General features: G+C 42.6%; 1 protein-coding gene across 1 annotated transcript in view; it reads left to right on the forward strand.

The window, feature by feature from the left end:
• The window catches only part of GRM1 (glutamate metabotropic receptor 1), a 173,502-nt gene extending 164,058 nt beyond the window's left edge, over window positions 1-9,444 (forward strand). Inside the window, exon 8 of the mRNA XM_065731770.1 lies at window positions 8,441-9,444. Coding sequence (XP_065587842.1) covers window positions 8,441-9,263 — 823 coding nt within the window. The 3' untranslated portion in view covers window positions 9,264-9,444. The remainder of the gene's footprint in view (window positions 1-8,440) is intronic.
• Window positions 9,445-9,944: the final 500 nt, after the last annotated feature.

A 9,944-nucleotide genomic window follows, 5' to 3' on the forward strand; every position in this document is an offset into this window, starting at 1 on the left:
ATGGAGCTTGTTGTTTTGTCTTCTCCCTGCTCTGCTGCCCCTGAGGTTTTTCTCTCCAGCTGGAGGATGCTTTCAGAGGTCTGGCAGCACTGCACTGTGGTCATGAAGGGTGCATCCTCCATCAGGGATGCCTGAGTTCTCCACGGCCAGGCAGCCTGGCAGAGCTATACAGTCATGCAACTGGCATGGCACCAGCTGTCCATCACTGCCACCTGACCTCATGGCTGAGCTTCAGTCAGCAGGTCTGGAGCTCTTTGCTTGGGATTTCCTGAGGAAGTGCTCAGCTTTGCTGCCCCAATGTGCTAGAAATGAGCAAGGGTGTTCTGATTTCCCTTGCCTTCCAGTTTCAGGCAGACAGGTGTAGGGACCTGGAACTTGTTTTTTTTTAATACACGCAATACTCAGGAATATTGTCTCTATTCTCCATCTGATCTTGTGGATGTCCAGAAATGCAGTACCATGAAAGTATAAATAATAACAACTGATCACCATAATAAAAATTTCAGAAGCATCAGCTTTGAGTTCCAAGGCTCTTTTCTTCTAGAAGCCGCAGTTATTGCCATGGAAACTTTCAGATACACCCAGAGAACTGCCAGCCCTGACATGCTGTTTCATCTCCTACAGCATATTAGAGCTCTACATCTCAAGTGCGGTGTCTTGTGACTAAACTACCTGTGGCAACTTGGTTAAGGTCGCATTCAAAACGCTGCCCTACCAGTAACAGCACATTAAAGCAAGTCTGGTGGCTCTTTGAGCACTATTTAGACTGTTGGGAGTTTATTGTATTCTTGATTATGCCAGAGAATTCAGTGTGTTTGATCGAGTGACGGTGAAAGACCACATTGACTGCTACTGCTATAAAACTTCAAGGACTGCACACTTTTTGGCAGTAAACATACAGAGCAACCACTGGGAATCTTCTGATAGAGCTATCAGTTAGGAAATATTGTGGATTTTCAGAATAATATTCACATTTATAAATTCCTTATGGTTCTCACAGTGCACATACACGTTACATGAAGTACTTTCTAACCCTGGTGCTCATTCCTTTTTGGATATTTGAAATATTACTGTGTTGTTGCACCAAATCGAATATATTCAGCTATTTCAGCTTTCCCTCAGACACTCTGTTCTGTTCCTTATGGCTTTTGTTTTGCTTTGTTTTCGTTGCTGCTCTCTATACAGCACTCAGTTAATCAGTATCTTCCTGATAAAAAATGTGGTTCCCACAGAACCACTGAAAGATTACAGAAAGCAAGGACAAACCTACGACCATCTTAGTTAAAATTAACCTTCATTTAAAGGAAAGTTATTTCCTGTAAATTCCAAAAGGAATCTCTGTATCATAGCCTGGGTACTTTCAAGTGGGGAACACAGAATTCATTGGTTATTATGTTCAAAGCCCATTAATTTCTCATTCAACAGCGGTGCTAGATCTCTTTCTGCAATGATTCTTTTGAAGGAATATTTTTGAAGGTGTTGATCATCACAGTCTGCCAGTTCCACAGACTACCTTGTCTTAGTTGAACTCACATCAACTTACTATAGATTAATTTAATTCAATCATTTTCTTCCCATGTTCCTAAACTTTCCAGATTCCTTTGCACAATACATTGTAATTTTCAGTTTTCAAGTTGTATTAGCAGTGTTCTTTTCTAAGCCTGTCTGAAAAAATATTTCACATCAGGTATTGTCAATGAGTGCATTGATGTAAATATGTCTTCAAATTTGCAGCGTGAGGCACATCTTCAGATAACACAGATGTATTTCTCCACTGATCTCAGAGGATCTATGACACCACGCATTTCCTTTGCTCTAACTTGGAAATCCTTTAAAAAATGACAATGGTAAACCAGTAGGATGTATTTATTTTTAATATCTACTGTTTTTACCAAAATTAACGGGTTTTTTTTCTTCCAGTTGTAAGAACACTCTGAATTTCAATTTGATTTGCAGGTTTTTGATCTTCATATCTTGAATGCTCATATTTCTTCAAATTATTAGGAGTAATTGTTTTAAATTAAAAAAAAAAAAAAAACAACTTGCTGAACCAGAAGTTTTCTGACCCAACCCAGGATCCTGTGGGTGGGAGCATGGATCATGTCACAGCATAGTCAGGCTAAACACAGCTTCTACTTCCACTTTATAGCATGTGTATTACCAGTGAAATTTAAATTTAAAAAGAGAGAAAAGTCAGTAAAAAATCAGTTTTCAGTATGGTCATGTATGTTACAAAGCCCACCTGAGCGTCAGATTAAAGAAACATTAAACTTTTGCAGCAGAGTAACTAAGGAAGGAGCAGCTAGGTAAGATTTACTTGACATAAGGCAGTGGCAAGGCAGGGGTTTCGAAATGAGGCCCTGGGCTTGTGCCCACCCACTGGATAACCCCAGGTTTCACCAGGCTCTGCCTCCGTGAGACACTCTGGCAACGTTATGTTCTCCTGCATTTTCTGTATACCTGCTTTCTGTGTAGCTGCTTCCATAACACATTTGAAGTAGCTCTCTAATTAACATAGAACATTTTGTCCCATGTGCAAGGCAAGCAATTTATTTTGCCATAAAAAAAACAAGGAGTGGAGAGGCAAGGAAACATTAGTTCAGTCATTTACATTTCCAGAAACACCAGTGGGAGGTTAAACTTTGCTCTAATTACATAGCACCACAGAAAGAGTTGGAGTCAGACTATGAGAACTGCAGTAAGATCCTCTTATCACTGAGGTAGAGATTACACTGTAAATAGACTACAGCTGAACTTGTTTGGTGATTTTGTTTTCTTAAACAGCCCACCCCTCTCTGTGTAGATGATATAAAGCGATGTTTGTCTGGCAAGAAACCTGAGCATGCATCAGATTAAGAGTGTGTTGGGTGATGACTCTCTTGCTCTTGGATGAGCCACAAAGAGGTTAAACCTGGGTTAGGGAAAGAGAAGAGTCCATTGAAGCAATGCTAGAAAAATCAGGCCTGCAGGAACATGTTAATAATGTGCCCAGGTCTACTAATGAGTCGTGGGCCTGCCTGCTACTGCTTGCTGAAAGGCCCTGAGGAGACGATCCCCCTAGAACAGGGAAAGGTCACTAACTGGGAGTAAAACCAGCTATCCTCCTTAAACAAATTACATGCTACTGCAGCTATACTGAAGTGAATGGATGCTGAATGGAAGAGCCCTTGGAAATAGAAACAACAACTGCACTGTGGTGCAGTGGAGGTTTTAGTCTTAAACTCTAGAATCATATGCTTGAGTCCTAGGAGTGATAAGGCTGTAGCAGGGCAGAGTTCTGCTCAGGTTTAGTTCTGCTTCTTAAATGGCTGAAAAGCTAAAGAAAGCTAGTTCATGGCTACCTGCCTTTTTGTAGGCCGGGTAGGAACTCCCCGCCTTGGAAGGCATCCATTTGCATCTCCTGTTTGGGCTGAGAAAGGCTTTGTCCCATGGACAGCTTTAGGACAGGGTTTTCTTTTTTCTTTTTCTTTTCTTTTCTTTTTTTTTTTTCATTCCTTTTTTTGTTCTCCTTCCCTGCTTTCATAGGTTAACTATCTCTGTATGAGTGTGTGGGGACAAACCTGCATTTGCTGATTTCTAGAGCACTTTTTCAGGGGTCCACAATGTGTGAAGGGTAAAACATCATTTGTTGACTGTGCAGTACCTGACACTGACCTTATCTGGTTGTTCATCAGATGGTTTAGGCTTTGGTTAGAACCTAATTCCTGTTGATAAAATCTATTGCTTTTTGTCAGGTTGCATTTCATATCCCTTACTTGCATTTTAGTTTCATTGAAGGTACCTCTACGCTATCCTAATGCCTCCTTCCATCTGTGGCATTTCAAACAGTTAGTATTGTAACTACAAGCAGGGAGGTTTGGACAAAGCTTCAGTCTGTCAATGAAATAAAGGGAATGTATCCTTTCTCCTGAAACCTCTTCTGCTGATTAAGTGCCATTGTTGCTTTAAAGAATAAAATAAAATCTTATATACTTGCCTTCTAAAGATAACCTTCACAACTCTGGCATCCCAAAAAGAAAGAGGGAATTAAATCTAACAGGTCAAGAAACCTCCCTTCTGTTTTGTTCTCAAGGACATTACTTGACTTCATGCCCAGTTCTTTCATGCTGGCAGTGACAAGCATTACATCAATACAATGAGGAACCATTTCTCAGTGTGCGCATCCCTGAAGTTAACTTCACTGAAACAACCTGGGAATATTACTTAACTCTTTTGTATGGTGCTATTTAAAGGTTCTTTATGCACAGAAAGAGACAAAAGATTCAGGCACATAGTATGGAAAGAACACCGTTCTCTATGCTCCAGATCTCAGGCTGTTGTTTTCGCTGTGAGAAGTGACAGGATCAGAGTTGCATTGACTAGATTACCTTAGAAAGGGGGCAGTCACCTTCCACCTCAGGTGCATTCAGTCTCTAAGATATGAAGAAACTTTTGCCAACCAATTGATGAAATAAAATATTTTCAGGGCCTTGCCATATGAGGAAGAACCACCTATTGTGCAGTTTCCAGACTTGACATTGTGCCAAGGAAGATTCCACAGGCACTGGCAGGAACTGGACTCTCCTTTTTACTTGTGACTGGACTCCAGTCTGGAGTAGTCCTATCCATAAGCAGGTGTAGGATTTGGGGCAGCTGGAGGCTCTTACAACAAACAGGGAGACATCTAAGAAGCTGTAGGCATTTCCTTAGATAAGGGATAGCTGGGCAGGAATATTTTTGATTGCTGCCTCAGATTTGGACATCAGTTCTTCTAATGAATAATTACTTTTTGCAAGTAATTATTCATGTTAAAAATTTTGGCTTATTTAGTGTCTATAGCCATCAACTGTAAAATATCTGATTGTAATTACTCCAGAGTCATCTGGAGAAAACTTTGTAATGTATTAAAAACAGTGCTTCGAATTACCAGTGAAAAATAACAATGGAATTGCTCACGAAAATTGTATATCTAATAAAAGTTCACACAGCAAATATATTTGTGTCTGTTCCCCCTAAAATGCAGAAGCTCTAGACAAAGCTGTGATGAAAATTCAGAAATAGAGATTACATTTCATGTGTGTTCTTGCCTATAAAAAAAAATCAAGCCCATCTTAGATGTTAATAGGAGACCCAAGGACCTATTTGGACACCTAGGCTAGGTGTAAATATTTGAAGAAATAATACTTGGAGTGTTACACTGGGTAGGCAAAACTGCAAACCTCAAGATATCTTGAGACTCCAAAGAGGTCACTACCGAACACTAAATGTGGAACCTAAATGCTGTAGAAAATGATGTCATGGAGAAATAAAGTGAGGAAAGGTAAATAAGTGCAAGCCATACATAAAATGGATAACTGTATTGGTAAATATATTGGTAAAAACAAGATGATACCTCCTGTCAGCTCCTCATTGAGCAGAGAATACCACATTTTCAATACCCTAGCCATGATCCAGCTTGGTGCTCTCTCTGACTTCGTGTGGAAAAGCAGCCTTTCCCATGTTGTATGAGACAAAAAAGTTAATTTTTACCTCTTGCCTCTAATACTTAGCAAATGGTGACCATGCAGTCAGGATTGTCAAGACCGCTTTGCACCAGTGAATTGATTCCTGTCAAACCAATGCACAGTTTGGGTCTGAGCCTTTCAAGCCTCATTTTTATGTTTTTCCTAGATGTCAATTAATGCCATTCAAGGTGACTGGCCTTTATTTCAGGATAGCAAGCATTTTTCTTGCATGTTAATTGTTAATTCTGCTCAAATGCATCAATCTAAGCACAACTGCCTGCCAGCTGCCCAGCAAGACAGAGCTCATGCATCCTGGTGACACTGTCTCAAACTCATTGCCAGGCTCACGGTGCGGGGGCACAGCAAGCAGAGCAAGTTGAGAGAAAGAGCAGGAGTGAGAGGCTGAGGAGAACAGTAATAGAAAAGAGATTTCCCTGCGGAAATCCCCTGAATGACCCCATAGAGAGCAACTGCTGCTCTAAAGCTGTTCGTCACAGGGCTATCAGAGGCATGGAAGGCAGAGGCAAGGCACTTCAGCAGCACTAGATTTTCCCTGCACAAAAAGCTGGTAACAGATGAAACCCGATTAAGTGGTTTGTTCATGTGTGGGTATTGTAGTCCCAGTTCAGTTTGATTCAAGTACAGCTGTTGCCTTGAGCTCGATTAAGTATGTTATGGAGAGTGCTACAGAAGAAACAAGTCATAAGAGCAGAAACTGAGAGTGAGGGGAAAGAAAACGAACTGAATAGGAGGAGACAGAGGTAGCAATTTCCTTAAAATAACAGCACTTATTTTTGATGTAAAATACAAAATCTTGGAAACAAAGTTAGATACTAAACAGATGGGGTGAGGTTGGATTCAGAAGTGAAAGCTAAATATGAAGAGGTAACTATTGAAGAAGTGGTCTTAGTATAGGAGACTACAGTCATTAAGTTTATTTTTTTTATTTTTTATTTTTGTTTGTTTTCAGAAAAGCCTTCTGTGGTTATTTGTGAGCTACAACATTAGCAAAATAAAATATCAGAGCACCTGACTTATTTTCCTCTCTATGTATGAAGAGTTTGCAAATCTTGGTACATTAAAATATTACTTTAAAAATTATTCACGCCCAATAGTTATACTCATTTTCTTATCTCAATAACACTTCAAAAAATGTCATATCACAGCTTGTTTTGATCAAAACTGAAGTACTTCTGAACCTTCATTCTTATCTTTTTGTTAACCACTATAAAAGGTTACTTTCTTCAGTTGGGAATTTGATTATTTTTGTTTTCTTCCAAGTGAAAGTTCTAAACACCAACAGCTCCAGGTTCTACTGACTATGTGCTTCGGGGAGTTATAAATTTTTTAGATTGGTCGTTCTTATGAGCCAGTTCTCACCGAGATGGTGAATCACAGGCCCAGAGTCTGGAGCTGGAGATGAACATTACAGTTTAGAACCTCCTCAAAGCTCTTTTTTTTTTTCTAGCATTGTTTACTGTTCAGAAGTGCTATGTTATTACACACATTTCTTTTCCCTTCTGCCAGTTGAACATTTATCTGCGTTGTACCAATTTCTCCCAGTTACCACAAAGTTGGCCAATAATATTTTTACAAAATTCAACTGGTAATTATTTACTCCCTGAGAAACAGAAGTGCAGGATTCACAACAAGAAATACTCAGAACAACATTGCAGGCAGTATGAAAGGGAAGTGATCTCCTCTGGTGTGTGCAGCACCAGCAGGCAGCAGTGGCTGTACCAGCCTCCCACCTGCACTGCAATCAAAGGGACTGAAATGTAATCCTTTGTTTATTTCTGACCCCTGAGGGCTGAAACCCTAAGATAAGGTTGCTTGCTACTAATGATCTCCGTATTTCTCTTCGGCCTTTGGTTCCCACCCAGGTGATGCATATTATCATTTCTGAATAATCCCTACTGCATGACCTGCAATTAAGTAGTTGCTTGATCACCTGGAACACCACTCAGCTCCCTGTCCTACCAGCCACTAATGGGAGAACACTCAGTGTGCCGCTCTCTGCAAGTCCCAGGGAAATATAAAAGCACTGTTAACCTGACCTTCAGGTTCTTCAGCCCTGCACCCAGATCTTGGAATCCAGTGTGGGATTTTGTTGGGATTCAGCCCACATGAGAAGTCAGAGGGCTTGATTCACCTTGGTCGTGTTGTTGCTTGTTCCTCCACCCACGCGATCCAACTGTTTTCAGTCCTGGTATTTTGTCCTGGTTTGTATATAATGGTCACTGGGAAAGAGCTTAGTTCTGTGTGCACTGGCTGTGTAGTGAAGGGTCCTTGTAGTGGTAGTGCATCCTAGTGGGAGCACTGCCTGGGGACTTCATTTGGACACAGGGAGGTGAAGGCCACAGATGAGCTGGGCAGGTGGAGGAGCTAGGCACACTGCTGCCAAACACCTGAAGGAGACCCTGGGTATCATTCATCTCTGTCATCCTAATTTGCCCTCGTGAGGGGAATGGAAGGTTAAACGAAAAGAATAGGTTGTTAACGCTTCCTCTTGTTATCTGGAATATTAAAGGCTAGGGCTGTAGGTGAATTTTCTTCCAACATTTTGGAAATATTTCCCATAAGCTGTAAAACAGGCTTAGTTAAAGCTCTTCCCGTGATGTTATTTTTCTTTTTCTCTTCCCCTCTGCAAGGTACAGTGAGCAAGCATAGATAAAAAAGAAATGTCCAAGGATCCTCAAAGCCCGCTTTCCCATAGCCCTTCCCATGTGCTGGTCTTTGCAGGGCAGCTGTAGGGCAGAAAGCCAGTGCCAATTGCCTCTGGCTGAAAATTGCTCTTGTTTCCTATTGTAGTATTTATGGCAGGACACAGAAAACTTGGGGGGAGGGGAGAGGAGGGAGGCTTTTTAATGAGGCGTAGCAATCATTTATGTAGGCTTGTTTGTTATGTTGTCTGAGTAATGTAAATGCAAATAAACTCATCTTTATTTTATTCATAGTTCTAATGGAAAGTCTGTGTCATGGTCTGAACCAGGTGGAAGACAAGCTTCCAAGGGCGAGCACATGTGGCACAGACTCTCAGTGCATGTGAAGAACCAGGAGACAGGGTGCAATCAGACAGCCGTAATCAAACCCCTCACTAAAAGCTACCACGGCCAAAGCAAGAGCCTGACTTTTACCGATATCAGCAGCAAGACTCTGTACAACATGGAGGAGGAAGAAGACAGAGAGCCCGTCCGCCTCAACCAGCCCAGCAGCCCCTCCATGGTGGTGCACAGGCGGGTGGCAACTACACCCCCCTTGCAAGCTGCAGCAGAGGAGACGCTTCTCTTCCTGCCTGAGCAGTCCCCCAAGGACCTGCCCCTGCAGCCCCGCTCTCTCATGGAGCAGCTACAAGGGGTGGTCAACAAGCTGGCCACTGGCATCCCTGACTTCAGTGCCGTGCTCCCTGCACCTGGCTCAGGGAACGGCGCGCGGCCTCCCCAGCAGCCGCCCCTGCTGCCTCTCCAGGCTGCCGACTTCAGCGGGGAGCCCCTGTCTCCCCCGGCTGAGGAAGTGGAGAGCGAGAAGCTGAAGCTCATTCAGGGATATGTCTATGAGAAGAGCACAGAGGATGAGGAGGAGGAGGAGCCGGCGACCAGCAAGCTCACCCTGGAAGACTCTCCTGCCCTGACACCTCCATCCCCTTTCCGGGATTCGGTGGCTTCAGGCAGCTCCGTGCCCAGCTCCCCTGTGTCGGAGTCGGTACTCTGCACGCCCCCAGACATGACCTATGCTTCCGTCATCCTGAGGGATTATAAGCAGAGCTCATCCACCCTATAGAGAATGGATGCTGCTGTGGTAAACATGTTGCAAAGGACTTTGGCAGCTGCCCACTGTTAGGGCCTGGGGAGATGTATCCCCACGGGTGGCAGAACAGGAGCATGAAGCAAAGTCACACACGACAGGGCAAAAACTTTATCCTGCACTTAAAGAATTAAAAAACAAAGAAAAAGGAAAAAAAAATCCAGAGGGCTTAACATTCTCTATCTGTTAAATTATTGTACTTTGAGAAAATGATAGGAAAAACAAAGCACAAACCTAATGGACAACGTCCACAGCAAAAAAATGAATAAACACACGGGAAAAGAAAATCCTCTTAAACACATCGTCTCTTGGCAATGCTTGAAGAAGAAGACTTTGGAAAGTGCAACCTGGGAGAAGCCCTTAGTGCACATGGTGACTGCAGCCTGCCTGCTGCGCCAGCAGCTCCGGGCGCTGGAAGGGGCTGTGCGGTGAGGAGGAGCAAAACTGCCTGTGTGTGAGATATATATGCATAACTCATTTCTTCTGGTTTCTGCAGGTGGTATAAATGTGTAACCTGTTGGCGAGAGGGGAGCTGAGATAATGTGACAGCACATGGCTCTTAATGACTTTCGCTGGAACAATTTGTTCGTCATAGAAGGCTGCTTTTTGGGGGATCTGGGCTTTTTTAAGGCTAACTGTGAATGAAGTGATGAATAT

Source organism: Cyrtonyx montezumae, unplaced genomic scaffold (genome assembly GCF_038088225.1).
Source record: "Cyrtonyx montezumae isolate F1298 unplaced genomic scaffold, pur_monq_1.0 scaffold_0, whole genome shotgun sequence".
Lineage (NCBI taxonomy): Eukaryota > Metazoa > Chordata > Aves > Galliformes > Odontophoridae > Cyrtonyx > Cyrtonyx montezumae.